This window comes from Symphodus melops, assembly GCF_947650265.1.
Source record: "Symphodus melops genome assembly, chromosome: 1".
NCBI lineage: Eukaryota > Metazoa > Chordata > Actinopteri > Labriformes > Labridae > Symphodus > Symphodus melops.
Genome location: NC_136691.1, coordinates 54707916 through 54726085, shown reverse-complemented (window position 1 = coordinate 54726085; position 18170 = coordinate 54707916). Strand labels below are relative to the sequence as shown.

Below are 18170 nucleotides of genomic sequence, written 5' to 3'. Positions count from 1 at the left end.
GTACGGCGTGTTCTCCTTTGTGTCGACTGCAGGATTAAACGCTTTGTCACCTCCAGGTCCAAGGACACATAAAGAACCTGATTGAGGAGCATTTCAAGTCGGACATGGAGGCAGTCATGAGGGACCCGATTCTCTTTGGAGACTACAGGACGGCCCTCAGTGATACTGAGCCGAGGGTCTACGAGGACATGCAGGACTACGACGCCTCAAAAGCCCTGTTTCAGGTTAAATCTCATCCGTCTGTGTTTTTAAAGCACGCTCAAGGGTCGACCACAACCGAACATAAAAACCATCAAAACAACACAACAAGACAAATATGAAAATAAAACGAGTGTAAGCTGCAAAAGGCCAATAGGGTGGTCAAAGATAAGGCCGAGTCAAAGAGAGGAAGTAAAAGTCTGCATCATCTCATTCAATAAGTTCTTCATCGTGACGGCTGATGTTCTGATGTTATCGATGTTAACGTTGTGTTTTTGCGTCCTGCAGGAGATTTTGGAGGAATACAACGAGAACATGTCCAGGATGAACCTGGTGCTGTTCGACGACGCCCTGGAACACCTGACCCGGGTGCACCGCATCATCCGCATAGATCGAGGCCACGCCCTGCTCGTCGGTGTCGGGGGCTCGGGCAAGCAGTCGCTCACTAAACTTGCTGCTTTCACTGCCGGCTGCGAGGTTGTGAAACCAAAACAGACATTTTAAAAATCTCTTAGAAACCAAACGATATCTTTGTCCTAAAAGTGATCTCCCTCTGTCCTGGTCAGAGAAAGTACCTCAATGAATATTTATTCTGCTGCAGACCACATAGGTGTCCATCACAAGACAATATGTAATCATGTTTTTTCATAATAATAACAATAATGACCGAGGTTTAAATTTCTTGATTCGGGTACAATCTTAGCTTCACTGTAGCCTGAGAACAAGGAAGTGAGAAATACAGTTTCAGGTGATGATGTGTTTTAAAGTACTTCAAAGCTTCTAAAGGAGATAAAGTGTCGTAAAACTACGCCCTTATATGGATATGTATTTGCATATTTTTAAAATCACATCTTGATGAATAGTTGAAAATGAATCTCTATCATTGAGTGGTACATGTTGCTTTGTGCAGGTGTTTGAGATCACGCTGAGCAGAGGGTACTGTGAGTCGAACCTGCGCGACGACCTGAAAGCACTGTACCTGAAGCTCGGCATCGAAAACAAGAAGACCGTGTTCCTCTTCACCGACGCACACGTGGCCGAGGAAGGCTTCCTGGAGCTCATCAACAACATGCTCACCTCAGGTTGGATGTCATTTTAAACCTCCAGCATTTTCATCTTTTAAAAACGAGCAGCAGCGGTGACACTCTGACCACGCCCCGTGTTTCTAGGCATCGTTCCTGCCTTGTTCCCTGACGACGAGAAGGAGTCGGTTCTCAACCAGCTGCGGGAAGAAGCTCTTCAGAGTGGATCAGGTCCCTCTAAAGAGAGTATTTGGAAATACTTTGTCAACAAGTGTGCCAACAATCTGCACATAGTTTTAGGCATGTCTCCAGTGGGAGACATCCTGAGGACGCGCTGCAGGAACTTTCCAGGTGAAAGACGACGTCAGCTTTGACTTCATTTGATGACAAAGTCTGATTGTATTTGACAGAGTGTTTGTGTTTGTTTTCTCAGGACTGATGAACAACACTGTGATAGACTGGTTCCTGCCGTGGCCTCCACAGGCGTTGCTTGCAGTGGCTCAATCTTTTCTTGGTGTGTGATGTCACATTATGGTGTCTTTATTGTCTTTAGCTGAGAGTTATATTGATTGAGACATTTTTACCAAAGTTTTGTTATTCTTTCAGGTGAAAGTGCGATGATTCCCGAGGCACAGTCTGCGGCTGTGATCGCTCATGTGTGCATGGTGCACAGCTCCGTGGATGACTACAGCAAGCTGTTCCTGCAGAAACTCAGACGCTATAACTTTGTTACTCCAAAGAATTACCTGGACTTCATTAACGCATACGCTAACCTCCTGGAGGAAAAGGATCAATTCATCCTGGGTGAGAAAACTGCGTTTGCTCCCTCGGTGGAAATGTTGCGATGACTTCCGAGACTTTGTTGTCTTAACTCGTTTGCTCCTGAACCAGCTCAGTGCAAACGTCTGGAGGGCGGTTTGGATAAACTAAAGGAGGCCAGTGAGCAGCTCGCCGTTCTGAATGTCAAGCTGGCAGACCAGAAGGTGATCCTCGCTGAGAAGTCCACAGCCTGTGAGGCCCTTCTGGATGAGATCACCACCAATACAACTATAGGTCAGTGAGCACCTGCATCCCTTAGCGAGGCTGACTCTCAACACAGATGTTGCGAAACACTTATCGACGACATTTCCTTTCAGCTGAGGAGAAAAAGACTTTGGCGGAAGACAAAGCCAAAGAGATCGAAGAGCAGAACAAGGTGATAGCAGTTGAGAAGAAAGAAGCAGAGAGTTCCCTGGCTGAAGCTCTGCCGGCGTTAGAGGCGGCTCGCCTGGCCCTGCAGGACCTGGAAAAGTCTGACGTCACAGAGATCCGGTGAGTTCAATCCCCAGACGCCGCGTACCGAACAGACAAAGAGCAAACTAATGCAGACTGCGTTTAATGTTTCCTTTAACTCGTTCTGCCTTCTCCTGATGGGCCGTCGTGCAGATCCTTCTCCAAACCTCCCAAACAGGTGCAGGTGGTCTGTGAGTGCATCCTGGTCATGCGTGGCCACAAGGATGTCAGCTGGCAGGCAGCTAAAGGAATGATGTCAGAGGCTAACTTCTTGCGATCTCTAATGGAGATGAACTGTGATTCCATAAGTAACAACCAGGTCAGGACTGTCAAAGGTGAGTGATTGAATCAATAACACCAATGTGCTGTGTGTTGTAGAGGCCACAGATGTTTTCTCACCTGCTTGTCTCCTCTGGCTAGGCTTCCTGAAGAATCTCCAGACAAGCGTTGAGGAGATGCAGGCTATCAGTAAGGCTGGATCAGGAATGTTCAAGTTTGTAGAGGCTATCATGGGTTACTGCGAGGTTGCCCGGGAGATAAAACCTAAAAGAGAGAAGGTAATCTGACACTTGTAGATGTTATCGCTCTGGAGGAAGGAAGGCAGATTTAAGAGCAATGTGTGATGTCTGGTTTTTTTTTAGGTGGCACGCCTGGAGAAGAATTTCTTTCAGAGTAAGCGCGAGCTGGAGGGAATTCAGAGTGCGCTCAGTAGCATCCAGAAAGAGCTGCAGACTCTTGGAGAGAAGTACCAAGCGGCTATCACTGAGAAAGAGACGCTGCAAGCGGAGGCTGAGCTCATGGAGAGAAGGCTGATCGCCGCCGACAAACTCATCTCAGGCCTGAGCTCCGAGAACGAACGGTGAGGTCGTAACAGTGACACTGACGAACCCTGCGAAACGCTGCTCGTTGTCTCATCGTGTCTCCATCGATCCGCTTTGTTTGACACTCAGCTGGACGCAAGACTTGGAGGAGCTGAAGCAGCGGCGCGTGCGTCTCCTCGGCGACTGCCTGATCTCTGCTGCTTTCCTGAGCTACGTGGGCGCCTTCAGCTGGATTTTCAGGAATGAGATGGTTTACCAAGTGTGGGTGAAAGATATTCAGGAAAGAGGAATCCCCTTGAGTCAGCCTTTCAGACTAGAAAGTCTCCTAACGGATGAGGTTGAAATCAGCAGGTGAGGCCAGCTGAGGTTTTTTTTAAAACTTGAACCTGAACCCTGTGGCTGACGTTGTGTCTAATAAACCCTCTGTGACAGATGGGGCTCCGAGGGCTTGCCTCCCGATGAGCTGTCCGTGCAGAACGGAATCCTCACGACCAGAGGGAGCAGATTTCCAATGTGCATCGACCCTCAACAACAAGCCCTCAACTGGATCAAGAAGAAAGAAGAAAAGAACAACCTCAAGGTAGGAAGACAGTTTCCAGTTCTGATGACATGATCGCCACCCCTCAGTGTCAGAATGACTCCCAACCTGCTGTCCTGTTTTTCTCCCCAGGTTTCATCGTTCAATGATCCCGACTTCCTGAAGCACCTTGAGATGGCCATCAAATATGGCTTCCCTTTCCTTTTCCAAGATGTGGATGAATACATCGACCCTGTGATTGACACCGTCCTGGAGAAGAATGTGAAAGGAGCAGAGGGCAGGCAGGTCATCATGCTGGGTGACAAGGAGGTGGACTTTGATCCCAACTTTAAACTGTACCTCAACACGAAGCTGTCCAACCCCAAATATTCCCCTTCAGTGTTTGGAAAAGCCATGGTCATCAACTACACCGGTGAGAATCGCTGTTAGGCCCGAAATATGCTCAAGTCCGATCTGCCTCCAACTGTTCAGGCAGGCATGTTTGTCCCAGTGGAGCGGCTGGGTGATGTCACATAGGTGGTTATAATCACGCACCATGTCCATGAAACGCTCCTCGAACATAATTGTGTCTTGCTCCGCCATTTTTAAAAAACCTTGCCTCCCGCCTCCGATGCTCCCATATGCACGTCACCCGCCAAACGTCCGGGGAAACCATAGAAACCAGCGACTGTATATATTAAGCCCACGAGCGCCTCTAGCGGACTGACGATACTGCTACTTCGCGCATTTTGGTGCGACCACCAACGGCAGGTACGCAAGTGCGTATCCTGCGTTGGCGGTTGCGTATCTAACGTTGAGCATATTTCGAGCCTCAGTCTGCAGAGCTTGAACATGGACACGTGTCTCTGTGGTTTCTTCACTGCATGTAGTGACACTGAAGGGTCTGGAGGACCAGCTGCTGAGCGTCATCATGGGCTTCGAGAAGAAGGAGCTGGAGGAGCAGCGCGAGCACCTGATCCAGGAGACGAGCAACAACAAGAAGCTGCTGAAGAACCTCGGGGACTCGCTGCTCAGAGAGCTGGCCACATCGACGGGGAACATGCTGGATAACACGGAGCTGGTCTACACCCTGGAGGAGACCAAGTCCAAATCCAGCGAGGTGAGTTTTGTAAACGACAAGAAACAACGTCACAGAAGACATCTTCTCTCACTCCTTTGATGTCGTGATCTCCAGGTGTTTGAGAAACTGAAGATGGCTGAGACGACAGCCATGGACATTGACAAACTCAGAGATGGTTACCGACCTGCTGCCAAGCGTGGCGCCATCCTGTTCTTCGTGCTCACAGAAATGGCTCTGGTGAACAGCATGTACCAGTATTCTCTGGCCTCGTACCTGGAAGTGTTTGATTTTTCTCTGCGCAAATCTCTGATTGACCCCGCCCTGCCCCAAAGACTGAAGAACATCATGAGCACTCTGACCTACAGCGTTTACAACTACGGGTGCACAGGTAACAGAACAGTGGCTGAATGATAGAACAAGCACGGTATTTATTGCTGCTGTGTGATTTTTATAACCTGGAGAAAAAAAAAACCCCTGCATGTCCTCAGGTCTGTTTGAGAGACACAAGCTGCTCTTTTCCTTCAATTTGACCATCAAGATCGAGCAGGCGGAGGGACGGGCTCCTCAGGAGGAGCTGGAGTTCTTTATCAAGGGTGAGATATGCAGAGATGGTGATCTCTTCTTCATGATCCAGAGGATTACAGTCGATCATTTTGTAAGCACACGACCCTCAACATGTTTCATCAGGAAATCTTTCCCTGGAAAAGAGCACACGCAAGAAGCCGTGCGAGTGGCTTCCGGATCAGGGCTGGGAGGACATCGTGAAACTTGCCGAGCTCTTTCCTGACCAGTTTGGCTCTCTGCCTGATGATGTGGAAAAACACACCACTGACTGGAAGTCTGTAAGTGGCTACAGCGAGCGGGTGACATTAAAGCAGGTCCATGAAGAGAATGACTGTGACTTGTCTCTCCTCAGTGGTACGACTTGGACGCACCTGAACAGGCGACGTTCCCCATGAAATACCACGAGAGCCTCTCAGCCTTTCAGAAGCTGCTGCTGCTGCGCTGCTTTCGTGTGGACAGAGTCTACAGAGCTGTGACCGACTACGTCACCGTCACCATGGGCGAGAAGTGAGAATATAATCTATATAATACTAATAACTTTATTTATGTAGCACCTTTAAAAACACAGTTTTCACAAACATGCCAAAAACTAAAACCCGCCAACACGAGACAAAGACGACAGAAGGATGAGGAGACTAAAAGCAAATAAAAAGATATTAGCAATAAGAAGATAAAAACAGGAAGAGAAATAGAAGCAAGAGAATAAATGATCAAAAAGACAATATTATTATTATTAATAATAACACAGAGTGGTAAATGAACGACAGTACAGCTAGACTAAAAACTCAACCAAAGATAAACAGAAGATAGACGTTTGTCTCCAGGCTTGACTTTTTGAAACGTTGTCTTGTGTTTCTGCTCAGGTACGTTCAGCCTCCTGTGATCAGCTATAACGCCATCTACGAGCAGAGTACGCCTTTCTCCCCGATCGTGTTCATCCTGAGCCCCGGCTCTGACCCAGGAAGTGACCTCATGAAACTAGCCGAGAGGTCGGGCTTTGAAGGGAGCAAGTTCAAGTTCCTCGCCATGGGACAAGGCCAAGAGAAGGTACTGAAGACCATATCTCTCTCTCTCTCTCTCTCTGCTACCTCAAATCACTCAGTGTCTCCCCTCCCATCAAAGGACACACCAAACATCGACGCGCTATGCTCTCCTTCGAGCACTTCCTGTCTCTTATCAGCTATCTTATCTCATCACCACAAAAAGGACAAACGATTAAAAAAAAAGTAGCAACACGTGTGTGTGTGTGTGCTGCACAGCTGTAGCGTTCTCACCACATGAGAGAGAGAGAGAGAGAGAGAGACAGAGAGAGTTGCAGAGAAAACATTTAGACACTGGATGACCCAAATGAGGCGCTGTGATTGGTTAGTTACGTGCAAGCTAACAGTTGTTGGTTGTTTGCTAATCACAAAGGTTCAGATGCTGACAGTCTGGGATCAGAAACTGTTTCATGTCATATTGTTTAATAATAATGTTGGCTGGGAATGAACTCACTGATCTGCCTCGGTGGTGATTTGAAGGTGGCGCTGCAGCTGCTGGAGACAGCGGTGACCCGAGGTCAGTGGTTGATGCTGCAGAACTGCCACCTGCTGGTCAAATGGCTCAAAGATTTGGAGAAGTCCTTGGAGAGGATCACAAAGCCGCACCCCAGCTTCCGCCTGTGGATCACCACCAACCCCATCCTGGACTTTCCAATCGGCATCCTGCAGAAGTCTCTAAAGGTGAAACTCTCTTTACCTTCAGTGTTATTCCCCTTTGCAGAGAAGGTTTAAGAAATGTGTTGGACATTTCTTCTTTTTCACAACAACAAAGTGAAAAGGCAACTTCACAAGGAACTCGAAGTCGAACGTTTATCTCGAGTCTTTGAGTCGTCTTGTTTCACTGTGAGCAGGTCGTGACGGAGCCTCCCAACGGTCTCAAGCTGAACATGAGAGCCACCTTCTCTAAAATCTCCCAGGAGACCTTGAGCGAGTGTCCGCACCCGGCCTTCCGCAGCCTGGTCTTCGTGCTCTCCTTCTTCCACGCCGTCGTCCAGGAGAGACGCAAGTACGGCAAGATCGGCTGGAACGTCCCCTACGACTTCAACGAGTCCGACTTTTCAGTAGGAGCCACTTTCACACGGATTCCTTCAATGTGGCCTCAACTGTTTCATGGTTTTAATACGTCACTGTGCTCGACAGGTGTGTATGGAGATCCTGAACACCTACCTGACCAAAGCTCACAACCAGGGAGACAGCAACATCCCCTGGGGGAGCCTCAAATACCTGATTGGGGAGGTCAGACTGAAATTATTCTCATAATATCAAATATGTGAATTTTGACCTCGCTGACGCAGGAAGCCGTCTCCACCTGTTTTCCAGGTGATGTATGGCGGGCGAGCCATCGATAGTTTTGACCGCAGGATCCTGACGGTCTACATGGATGAGTACTTTGGGGACTTCCTGTTCTACACCTTCCGATCCTTCCACTTTTTCAGCAACAAGGACGTCGATTACAAAATCCCTCCGAACGGGCCGAAGAAAACATACGTCGGTCAGTCATTATTTCCTTCCTCTTTCTTTATCCTCTCTTTGATTTTTCTCTCATCGCTCGCTGCTGTTTTTCTGTCATAGATGAGATTGAGTCCCTGCCGTTGGCAAACACACCCGAGGTTATGGGTCTGCACTCCAACGCAGAGATAGGATACTACACTCAGGCTGCTAAAGACATGTGGACACACCTCATCGACCTGCAGCCGCAGACCGGTGGGATTTTGGTTTTTAAATCCTCTGCAGCAAAGTTCATTCAAAAGAGGGAATTCAGCTGTTCTTAAAGTCACAGGCCAGCTCGTGAAACCTGTTCTTTTCCTCACTCTCTTTACTCCTCAGGGGATTCTGGTGGAAGTATCAGCAGAGACGAGTACATCAGCCAGGTGGCTCAGGACATTCAGAACAAGCTGCCCAAGTTATTCGACATGGACGTGCTGCGGAAGAAGTTCGGCACAGAAGTTTCCCCGACCTCCGTGGTGCTGCTTCAAGAACTGGAGCGCTTCAACAAGCTGGTGGTGCGAATGCAGCGCTCCCTGGCCGAGCTGCAGAGGGTGAGGAGGAGGAGGAGGAGGAGGAGGAGGAGGAGGAGGGACACAAACAGATTGGAGCGGTTCTGATTCTCTTCTGTCCTCCAGGCGTTGGCTGGCGAGGTGGGTATGAGCAGTGAGTTGGATGAGGTCGCTCGGGCTCTTTTTAACGGCCACATCCCGGCTATCTGGAAGAAGTTGGCACCCGACACCCTGAAGTCCCTCGGCAACTGGATCGGACATTTTAAGAGGCGCTTTGAGCAGTATAGTAACTGGGTGAGATCGGACACACCGTCGTAAGATAAACACTTCGACACACACACACTGTTATCTGTCATTGTTTCTGTAATCATTCTTTTGTTTGTTAAACAGGTGGATGAGGGAGAGCCAAAGGTTATGTGGCTATCAGGACTCCATATCCCAGAATCCTACCTGACTGCTCTGGTCCAAGCGGCTTGTAGAAAGAACGGTTGGCCTCTGGATCTGTCCACACTGTACACACAGGTGACCCAGTGTCGCAGTGATGACGAAATCAGTGACACACCTGGACAAGGTGAGGAGACAACACAGGCGCCTCACAGCGGGACGCTTTCCCTGCATCCAACGCAGAGAACGTACTTTCAAGCAGATTAAAAAGTAGCTTCACGACATGCTCAGTGATCGGTGCAGGTTTGCACCTTGTAAACGTCGTCAACCCCGCCCGCTTACTCGCAGAGAATCTTCCATATTTCCTGAAATGTTTTTGTTTTGTTTTTGTTTCTCCCTGCAGGCTGCTTCGTGTCTGGCCTGTATCTGGAGGGAGCAGACTGGGATGCAGAAAACAGCTGCCTGGTGAAGAGCAAACCAAAAGTTCTGGTCGTTGAGCTGCCCATCCTGAGAGTCATCCCCATAGAGACGCGTCGCCTCAGGTTACAGGTGAGCGCCTACAAGTCTCTGCGGAAACATTTTCTATCTGGACCGTCTTGTTTATTTTTCCTGCGTTTGTCACGACAGAACACGCTGCGGACGCCTGTGTACACCACGTCCTTACGGAGGAACGCCATGGGCGTGGGGTTGGTGTTTGAAGCCGACCTGTTCACCACCATGCACATCTCCCACTGGGTGCTGCAGGGAGTCTGCTTGTGCCTCAACGCTGACTGAAGACGCGTCCTCGTCCTCGTCCTCGTCCTCGCTGAGCTGGTCCAACATGTTCTTTAGTATTTATGACGCCTGGTTTTCTGCTCTCAGACCAACACAAAAATCATTTATACATCCGTCTACACCTCCGAAACACGAGGAAAAAAAATCAATCTATGATGAAAGATAGAAACATGCTTTTTTTTAATAAAATTGGTTTTAAAGACATGAAAACTACATAAAAAGTTGGATAATTTCAGCTTTCATTATTTTCTCACTAGATGGCAGCACTGACCAGTGCTGTGCTCTTCACACTGGGCAGCAGCTCAGGGCTTCATCTGTCCTTTTAAACTAAATCAGCAGGGCTAAAGGTCTACTACTGTTTACAATTAATAAATGTTTGAATTTTGAATATTGTGTTTTCTTAAACTTGATGCTGAACATTCATGCTGAGGTTGTCAGGGGGGGAAATGAACTGCTGCATCCAGTGGAAAAAAGCAGCGCTGACCAAAGGTTGCTAAAGTTTTCCAAGTCACCTGAGTAGTTTTTCAGCTTTCCTCAGCAGTATAAATAGCAGCTTATTCTTTATTGTAGCTTTTAGCAAACAGATCTGGTGCAGCAGCTGAGTAATGGAGGCTGCCGAGGTCAGCACGAACAGCAGGTGAAGTTTACTCTGAAAATCCAAAAAAAAAAACAACAACTCCCCTCTCTGGAGGATCTGGCAGCTTGCGTTGCAGTGAGGTCACTGAAATGAAAGCGGAGAAAGTTTTGCGCCCTGGCACGAGTAATAATATCATGTAGCTTTGTGAGGGAGCAGCTGTAAAACCAAAGAGAGGAAGGGTGAAAAGAAAAGTGCTGCATTTCCTGTCGTCTCTCGCCTCGTGTGAGAGCCCTGTCGTGCCTGTCATTACTGTATTCATTGTGTCTCCCCTCTGAGTAGGTTAAACGGGTCTCCCTCCAGCTTGAACTGGTCCCACTGTCATAAAGGGTGAAGATCGGGACACGTTTACGACCGAACACAGGAGGGGAGGACTTGTGTTTCCCGTTTACGAAGAGGAAAAAGAATAGTGAGCTGTTCAATGAACCTTCCCTCTAAGCGCACACCTTCACAGACAAAGGCTGCTCCCGCCTTCTGTTTGCACAAGAAAGGAGACACAATCTATAGAAGAAGGAGAGGAACCACTCAAGTCCTCTCAATGGAACAGCCCCCCCCCCCCCTCCGTCCTCAGAGGTCAAAATTATTTTCAGCTGCTCGTGACTGCAGGGATTTCTATTAACCCTGCAGTGCTCCGGTTCCTGCTCATAGTGGACTCGTAAAATACCAAGAGTGCCCTGAAACAAAAAACTCTGACACATCATTTTCCAGCCCCCCCCCCCCCCCCCCCTCCATCCCTCCAATCCCAAACAATTTCCGTTTGTTGTGATTAAGAGCAGGTGTGATTACTCTGTCCAGCTGAACTGCATGCACTGCCTTCCCTCTGCAGTAAAAGACGATTAGTGCCAGCCTAAATGCCCGTATGTGAGTGTCAAACACTTAACACCATCGCTGACTCTGGTTGAAGTTCTCTTTTGCAGCATCTTTGTGCAGCTGCTAAGACTTGCAGCTTCACCATGGCAGGCCGGAGAGGTGCAGTCACCCCCAACCCAACCACAGATACACATCCTGGGGCTCAAAGTTTTTGGTTGCAGTGCCAGGTGTTTAGTTTGGAGCAGGACCGCAGCTCTGTGGTTTGCAGGCTGCTTGCACTGTGAAACTACATGTCCCACAGGGGAAGAGCCTGCAGGGCTGCCACTGTCTGCCTGCCTGGGCATCATTGGCTGTGACAGTCTGCAGACCACAACTGCTGGAAGCCTCAGTTAGATAATGTGAATGTTAAAATAATGAAAAATACATTCATGAACCTTACTTTTTGGCTTTTAAAGCTCCTGTGGGGAGCTTTTGATTTGCATTGCTTTTGGCACCATGTTAACTCTTTGCAGGCTGTGTCTTGTACGTGTGTAAGAAGTGCTGTCTGTAGGCTAATCTAATCAAACTTTCATGAAAATAATAGGGGGGGAAGAGAGAGGCTGTTTCTGCACTTTGCTTTTAATCATGTCATCTGACACCTACCCTCCAACAGAGCTTACAGACATCAAAACAACTATTTAAAAAAACAGGCATCTTCCTGCTAGGACTCTTTTGTTGTTTTTAGTTATAAAAAACGTCAGTGTTCATCTCAGGCTGTTTCATAACCACATAAAAAAGTCCTTGAAGAAGTTTCTGTATTTATTCGACTAATATGCAGATTTGAGTTTCTGAGATTTCAGGAGCCATTAACAATCTATTCCCATAATTCAGTCAGAACACAAAAAAAACCCCAAACCGATGCGTAATGTGCCATGAGCGCGCATTGTCCTGTGAGTGTGAGCGGTAGAAACGGGGCAGGGTGAAGCAGAGCCAGCAGGCAGGCAGGCAGGCAGGCTGTGCTTTTAAAACACCAGAGGAGACTATAAAAGTGCTTTCATGCCCGCTGCAGGAGAGAGTCGGCTCGAAATGCGCGCAGACACACGAAGGTAGAGAGAGCAGAGACGGGACGACGCGCGCATTCACTTTCACGCGTGGGGTTTCCTGCCATAGGTAGGGAGCAGTGGGAGCTTAGTTTACGCAGGAACCAGAGTCAGACCTGTATTTTTTTTGTTCTCTACTTCAGTGAATATGACGTCCGTGTCATCAGTCTGACGCATTTCTCTCCTCACCGAGCTGGACTCACAAACCGCTCCGTTTTCTAACCCGGTGGAATTCATTCGGGCTCATTCAAACTTTTTCTGCTCGTCCGTTTTGCTGCCACGGAAATGGGACCGCGCCAACATGAGAGCGCGCCCGCGCTGTGCGCAAAAAGTTTGCTGTGGACCGTGCTGATCCTGTGGCTGAGCACGCTGGTGGACGGGACCTGGAAGACCGGACTTTACAAAACCTACTCATCCGGGGCCGCAGCTTCTCACACCTCAGTCTATCAGAAGAGGTAAGAGAGGCCACATTATGTTTGAATAATACGGTGTCTTCTTATAACCTCATGTCTCTATTTTTAGACCCAACAGTGACTTATTGTGTTTTAATGTCAATGCATGACTGCGCAGAGCTATTCCCATCTCCATCCATCTCCCAGCTCCCATTGTCTTCCTGACACTTGGTTTCCTTTTTCCTGTGCTGGCTGCACACTTCACTCTGCTGACTCCCATCCTCATTGTTTCCCCCACTGAGCTCCCCCCACGTCCCCCACGGGAGACCTCCTGTGCAGGGTGCTCTTTTTCTTACCTGCAGGAGCAAAGCGGAGAAAAACCTTTGGTCCTGCTTCATCCCTGCAAGATGCATCTGAGATAACTTTCAGAGGCAGCAAAGGAGGGGTGATAAATTTAAAGGCTGTGATAAATCAATTAGATGGATATAAAAAGGAACAGTTTATTTTTGTGCATGTTAGAGAAGACTACAAACATCAAGGGTAGAACTTGCATAAGTCAGGATATGAGAAGGCCGTGGGTCAGATACCTGATGAACCGATTAAGTGCAGGATTTGGGATCAGTTCCACCTCTTATCTTTGAGGCTGTGGCACAATGGTAGAGCTGGTTATTCTCTCAACCGGAAGGTTCAATCCCCAGCCCCTATAGCTACACTGTGCAAGACATTTAACCCTGAATTGCTCCCGCTGCTTCATCTGATGGTTTCGTTACCCATCAGCGTGTGAATGTGTACTCTTTATCCTCCTGCTGTCGTCTTCTTTGGCTCTTTTATCTGCGTCAAACGTCTCTGTACTGGGACCAGCGATCACACCGGAGTCAGGAAGTCGACAAACTGTCTCATCAATATTTGTTCCCACCTCCGGTGAACACCAGCTCTGCCTCCCTGCTGCACCGAGCCGCCACGCAGCCAGAGCTTCGCAACAACAGGCCGTTTCCCATCATGCAAATATTTATGCTTGAAGGTCAGAAGTGTGTGTGTATGTTTGGGTTGAAACCCCCCCCCCCCCCCCCCCCCCCCCCCTCTCTCTCTCTCTCTTCTGCTGGGTGTGTCCAGGTGGCCTCGCTCCGCTGACTCACCTCGGCGCTCACATCCTCCGTCGGGTCACGACCGTCGGGTTTGCGGGCGTGTTTACTAAACACGAGCAGCTGTGCTCTCCGTCACATCTGGGCCTGTTGTAGGGGGGGGGGGGGCCTGTTGTAGGGGGGGAAAAAGGTGGAGGAGTTTGTAAAGAGGCCGGATCAGACGGAGGAGAAGCTGCTGTTTGTGTGAGAGGTCAGCGGGTTTGAGGAGCTGCAGTGTCTCCGTCCGTCCACCTGCTGTTCTTCCTGAAAGCTCCACTTTATTGTGTGTCAACAAAGACAAACAGTGGCAGTGGGATATTTAAGGAGGGGGGGGGGGGGGGAAATGGCATCCTATATGAGCTTTTGCAGCTCCACATTCAGTGACAGAAAAATCCAGGAAGTGATAATTAATTTAAGGAAAGGGCCGAATTTAGAAGCAGGGGAAGCTTCACTGAGAGTGTCCCGGTGTTCCCGCTCTTTCTCCGTCTTCACACGGATTAACACGTCCTCAGATATCCTCTGCTGCTTCTTTATTTCTTGTCTCGCCTGCTTCTCCCCCCTCTCTCTCCCCCCACATGAGGACTTGTCATGGTCTGACAGGCAGTCTGAACCCTATGGCTGCCCTCATTCCTCACCCATCTTATAACCACGTCCACGTCTTCTTTAAGCATGGGAATGACTCCAGGAGGCTGAGCCCTGAGTGGATTTAAGATGTTCAAAGAACTTCAGATAATGGATGTGCTCGAGGACATTATTCACAGCTACCAGGAAGCAGGTCTCATATATATACAGTATGAAAGCTCCATTGCTAATCATCTGGCTGCTGATACATGTCTGAGGATATTTGTCAGGGAATGGGAACATAAAGCATAAAGGAGAGCATCAGCTGAATTGGATTGTTTCTGTGACGTTAGCTTGTAGGCTAACGCGTCCGTGTGTTCACTGTTTTTAGCTGATCTGAACACTTGAAGATTCACGGACCCGTCACACCTGAGAGCTCCAGCAGGCAGAGACTGATGAGAGTTTTCCTCGTTCCCGTGAGGCTGCCGGGAGGAGGCCCTCATAGCTTTGACCTTCAATGACCTTCTGTCTGTTTGATGATCCTCTCGGCCACCTGCGCGTGAAAACACGGCAGCTCTCGGCTGTCACACCTGTTATCACTTCAGAGCAAATGTTCTCCTACTCTTACTTTGAGACACTTTCAGCAACGTTTCACGCCTGTCAATCAAAGTTATCATCCTCTCATAAAGTATCTTCTGTTTAATTCAAGATGGCTGCCCACATGAGCGTTACAATGGGTGTTAATGGGGCTTCAGTGGATTTTGCAGCCAGCCTCGAGGACTCGGACTCTTCTCAGCACTGAAGGTTGCACCAGCTTTATCTCCTCCATCTTTGCCTCCTCGTCAGACGCTCTCCCGAGACACCACGTCCTGATTAAATATCTTCTCCTTCTCTGCTCGCTTTTTTTGCCTCTTCTGTCTTTTTTTTTTTTTTTTTGTCCTCATCTGAATAAATTCCTCAGATTTCTGTCCAGGCTTCATTTCTAACACATCTGGAGATGTCCATCTCCCTCCAGGAGGAGTAACTGGGACGTTTGTGATCACAGTCCTGTCATTTAACACCTTACTGGGCCACACACTGGAACCAGTGGAACCAGCTACTTTGACTTTTTTAAAGGAAGGAACCAAGGGGACCAGCATGACGTTTCCCAGGGTCTGAAAATTATTTTAAAGTACAAAAAAAAGTATTTTTTAACTTTAGAACCAGAAGTCGGTTGATTTGAATAAATATGTTGCATTTATTTAATATATTCAGTTTTACTGTGAAAGTTTTGTCTTGTGTTTTGCTGCGTTGAGGAACAGACGGGTGAAAGCTGTCATATATGTCTGCTCCTTTAAGGTCGTGTCTTCGCTGCGTGGCGTTGGCGTGCGTGGCGTCCAGAGATGGGTGATGGTTTTGTTTAGCTTGGCCCGGCGCTCTGACTGTGCCATGTGTGCACAGAGACCTGATACTCTCTGAGGGCCGTCCTGGGTGAAACGGCGTTTCACACTCCTTCACAGCAGGGCGCCTCCGGTAAGAGGAAGGTGTTGACACGGAAACATTTTGGAGTGAAAGACGGAGCGCTGCGAGCACCTGTGGCCCGTCGTGATTAGATCCAGACTCCGTTCAATGGACCATTGTGTCCTCGCGTTCGGCTCCCTTCAGCAAGACCGAGTCCTCATCGCACCCCAGAGGAGACGATGACATCACCTGACCCAGGAAATGAAATCTCTAAGTGTTGACGTTGGGTGACCATGATTTTGATACGATTGTAGTAAAAGTCTGTCAGGTTCAGGTTCCTGTGGTAGCATGTAGAGTCACATAAATAAAACATACAAAGTGCACGGTCCAGTAAATGTTGTAAAAGTGCGTCGATGGTTCCAGTCGAATTGACAGAGACGTTGGACGCTGTAAAAGCCGCAGAGCTCCGAACAGCCACATAGACGATAAATAAATAAACCATGAAGACGCATGACGTCAGCTTCCCAGCCTGCATGACATCACAAACGACCACATCGAGCGATATCCTGCATGTCGCTGCAGCGGGGTCGAACAGCGCTGAGCTCGCCGCTCGCCGCTTTGGAACCAAAGGTCTTCGTCCAGAATGAAGACGCCGAAACTCATCTTGTAAGACTGAGCTGTTTGTCTGCTCTGTTGCACAAGGTCTCATGACTCAGCAATATCTGTTTCCAGTCCCCGACAAATAAGTCGTGAGCAGCCGAATTCTTCTTTTTTTTGAACCGTCGCTGCAGACGGACTCTAAAGCATCGCTCTGCACAGACACTGATGCTTTCTGGCAATTTACCAAATGTGCAGAAGTTTGCATGCAAATTAAGATGGGTTCATTCCTCGCTCACGCACCCTCCCTCGAGACGTAGATGTTTGTTAATAACTTCAAGGCTTTGGACGGAGAGGGTAACATTTGAAGCACCTGATGTCGGGAAGTCTCGAACATTTTGACGAAGCTCAGGTTCTCTGGACTCTCTGGACCAAACAGGACAGACACAGGCTGCTCCCCCCCCCCCCCCCCCATCCAGGACTTAGACTAGTCCAGGGTCAGGACACAAACTCTTCTAACTCCTCCCCCTCCCATATCATTGTACGCTAAAACAACTCGAGCTCAGTGGACCAAAGTCAAATTCCTGGTGTGTGAAAAGCTGATTCTTTATGTCTGGATCTTCTTAGTTCTTGTTTTATAACCGTCGTCTGACTGAGCGTTGGGGTCATGCTGCTTTTTGCAGGTATTACTTTCAAGCCATTTGGGAAATTGTAAACTGTCCTTTGTTATTTCGTTCTCTGCGGCAGCCGCGGTTGGCATTTCCTCTTTGGTAATTGCATAAGTGCAATGCAAAGAGAGCGGGGGGGGGGGGGGGACCATAAACCCCCCTCCTCCCCCACTTCCCTTCTCGTACCCCCTGGTGAACATCTGAGCTGTTCCCAGGTGAAGCCTCCTCCCGGCCTGGGACACTCAGTTGTTTGTCTGTTGGGCCTGGAGGATAAGTGGAGGGGGCGGGGCTTGACTTGCCCCCCCCCCCCCCCCCCCTCGCTCACAGCCTCACCTGACCACAGCTCCTTCAGTGTCTCAACTTTTCCACCCATGCCTATTTCTTTGTGGACCAGGGAAAGCCATCATGGTGTAATGATATAGATCCGTCTACATCTGTGTGGCCTCCATGCTCGTGTGTGTGTGTGTGTGTGTGTGTGTGTGTGTGTGTGTGTGTGTGTGTGTGTGTGTGTGTGTGTGTGTGTGTGTGTGTGTGTGTGTGTGTGTGTGTGTGTGTCACAACATGTGTGGCTTGTTAATAGGAGCTGTTCAGAGCTGCTTCTCATCCTCCGCCTTCGGCAGTTTCCTTTAATGTAAATGCACCCACACACACCTACACACACCTACACACACCTACACACACCCACACACCAACATATGGTCTCACATATTGACAAACAGTCTTAAGAGGTAAACGCCACACACACACACACACACACACACACACACACACACACACACACACACACACACACACACACACACACGCTGGCACCAGAAGACACACAGTGTAGTCCTGTGTACGGTCGTCTTTGAAGCTTCTTCTCTTCACTGATCGAGTGAACATTTTATATCTCATTGTTATTGTCATGATCGATTGATTGATCCAACCAAAAGCTGCATCAGAAAAAGAGAGAGAGAGAGAGAGAGAGAGAGAGAGAGAAATGTCCGAATAGTGTAAAACCTTTACTCGTACTTGCACACTTGAGACACGTTGGAGAACTTTGCCAGAAAAGAAAAGTTCCAAATATTTTGGGGACTTTTGTTTTCGTGGCGTCAGTGTCGTGTTTTTAGACTCGTTTCAAATTAAATTTTTTCAATATTAAATCAAAGTTTTTTTTTTTCTTAACGCTTCGACGCTCACATTCAGTGAAACCTCA

At 48.5% G+C, this 18170-nt stretch overlaps 2 protein-coding genes and 1 long non-coding RNA gene across 7 annotated transcripts in view; 2 read left to right on the top strand and 1 right to left on the bottom strand.

Moving 5' to 3' along the window:
* Positions 1 to 10058, top strand: part of dnah10 (dynein axonemal heavy chain 10) — a 28631-nt gene extending 18573 nt beyond the window's left edge. The window contains exons 49-78 of the mRNA XM_079370491.1: positions 57 to 224; positions 487 to 675; positions 1109 to 1280; positions 1368 to 1571; positions 1654 to 1734; positions 1827 to 2024; positions 2112 to 2273; positions 2357 to 2531; positions 2646 to 2827; positions 2913 to 3049; positions 3134 to 3351; positions 3443 to 3664; positions 3746 to 3893; positions 3984 to 4263; positions 4721 to 4950; positions 5026 to 5299; positions 5400 to 5504; positions 5599 to 5753; positions 5828 to 5982; positions 6339 to 6522; positions 6996 to 7196; positions 7367 to 7576; positions 7656 to 7751; positions 7836 to 8007; positions 8088 to 8219; positions 8343 to 8554; positions 8639 to 8806; positions 8903 to 9083; positions 9300 to 9445; positions 9524 to 10058. Coding sequence (XP_079226617.1) covers positions 57 to 224; positions 487 to 675; positions 1109 to 1280; positions 1368 to 1571; positions 1654 to 1734; positions 1827 to 2024; positions 2112 to 2273; positions 2357 to 2531; positions 2646 to 2827; positions 2913 to 3049; positions 3134 to 3351; positions 3443 to 3664; positions 3746 to 3893; positions 3984 to 4263; positions 4721 to 4950; positions 5026 to 5299; positions 5400 to 5504; positions 5599 to 5753; positions 5828 to 5982; positions 6339 to 6522; positions 6996 to 7196; positions 7367 to 7576; positions 7656 to 7751; positions 7836 to 8007; positions 8088 to 8219; positions 8343 to 8554; positions 8639 to 8806; positions 8903 to 9083; positions 9300 to 9445; positions 9524 to 9670 — 5304 coding nt within the window. The 3' untranslated portion in view covers positions 9671 to 10058. The remainder of the gene's footprint in view (positions 1 to 56; positions 225 to 486; positions 676 to 1108; positions 1281 to 1367; positions 1572 to 1653; positions 1735 to 1826; positions 2025 to 2111; positions 2274 to 2356; positions 2532 to 2645; positions 2828 to 2912; positions 3050 to 3133; positions 3352 to 3442; positions 3665 to 3745; positions 3894 to 3983; positions 4264 to 4720; positions 4951 to 5025; positions 5300 to 5399; positions 5505 to 5598; positions 5754 to 5827; positions 5983 to 6338; positions 6523 to 6995; positions 7197 to 7366; positions 7577 to 7655; positions 7752 to 7835; positions 8008 to 8087; positions 8220 to 8342; positions 8555 to 8638; positions 8807 to 8902; positions 9084 to 9299; positions 9446 to 9523) is intronic.
* The window catches only part of LOC306840968, a 240569-nt gene that overhangs the window by 68087 nt on the left and 154312 nt on the right, over positions 1 to 18170 (bottom strand). The window lies entirely within an intron of this gene.
* The window catches only part of emid1 (EMI domain containing 1), a 63995-nt gene continuing 57560 nt past the window's right edge, over positions 11736 to 18170 (top strand). For all 5 annotated transcript variants that reach the window (XM_079370220.1, XM_079370218.1, XM_079370219.1 and 2 more), the window contains exon 1: positions 11736 to 12648. In XM_079370220.1, the coding sequence (XP_079226346.1) occupies positions 12479 to 12648 (170 nt within the window). In that variant the 5' untranslated portion in view covers positions 11736 to 12478. The remainder of the gene's footprint in view (positions 12649 to 18170) is intronic.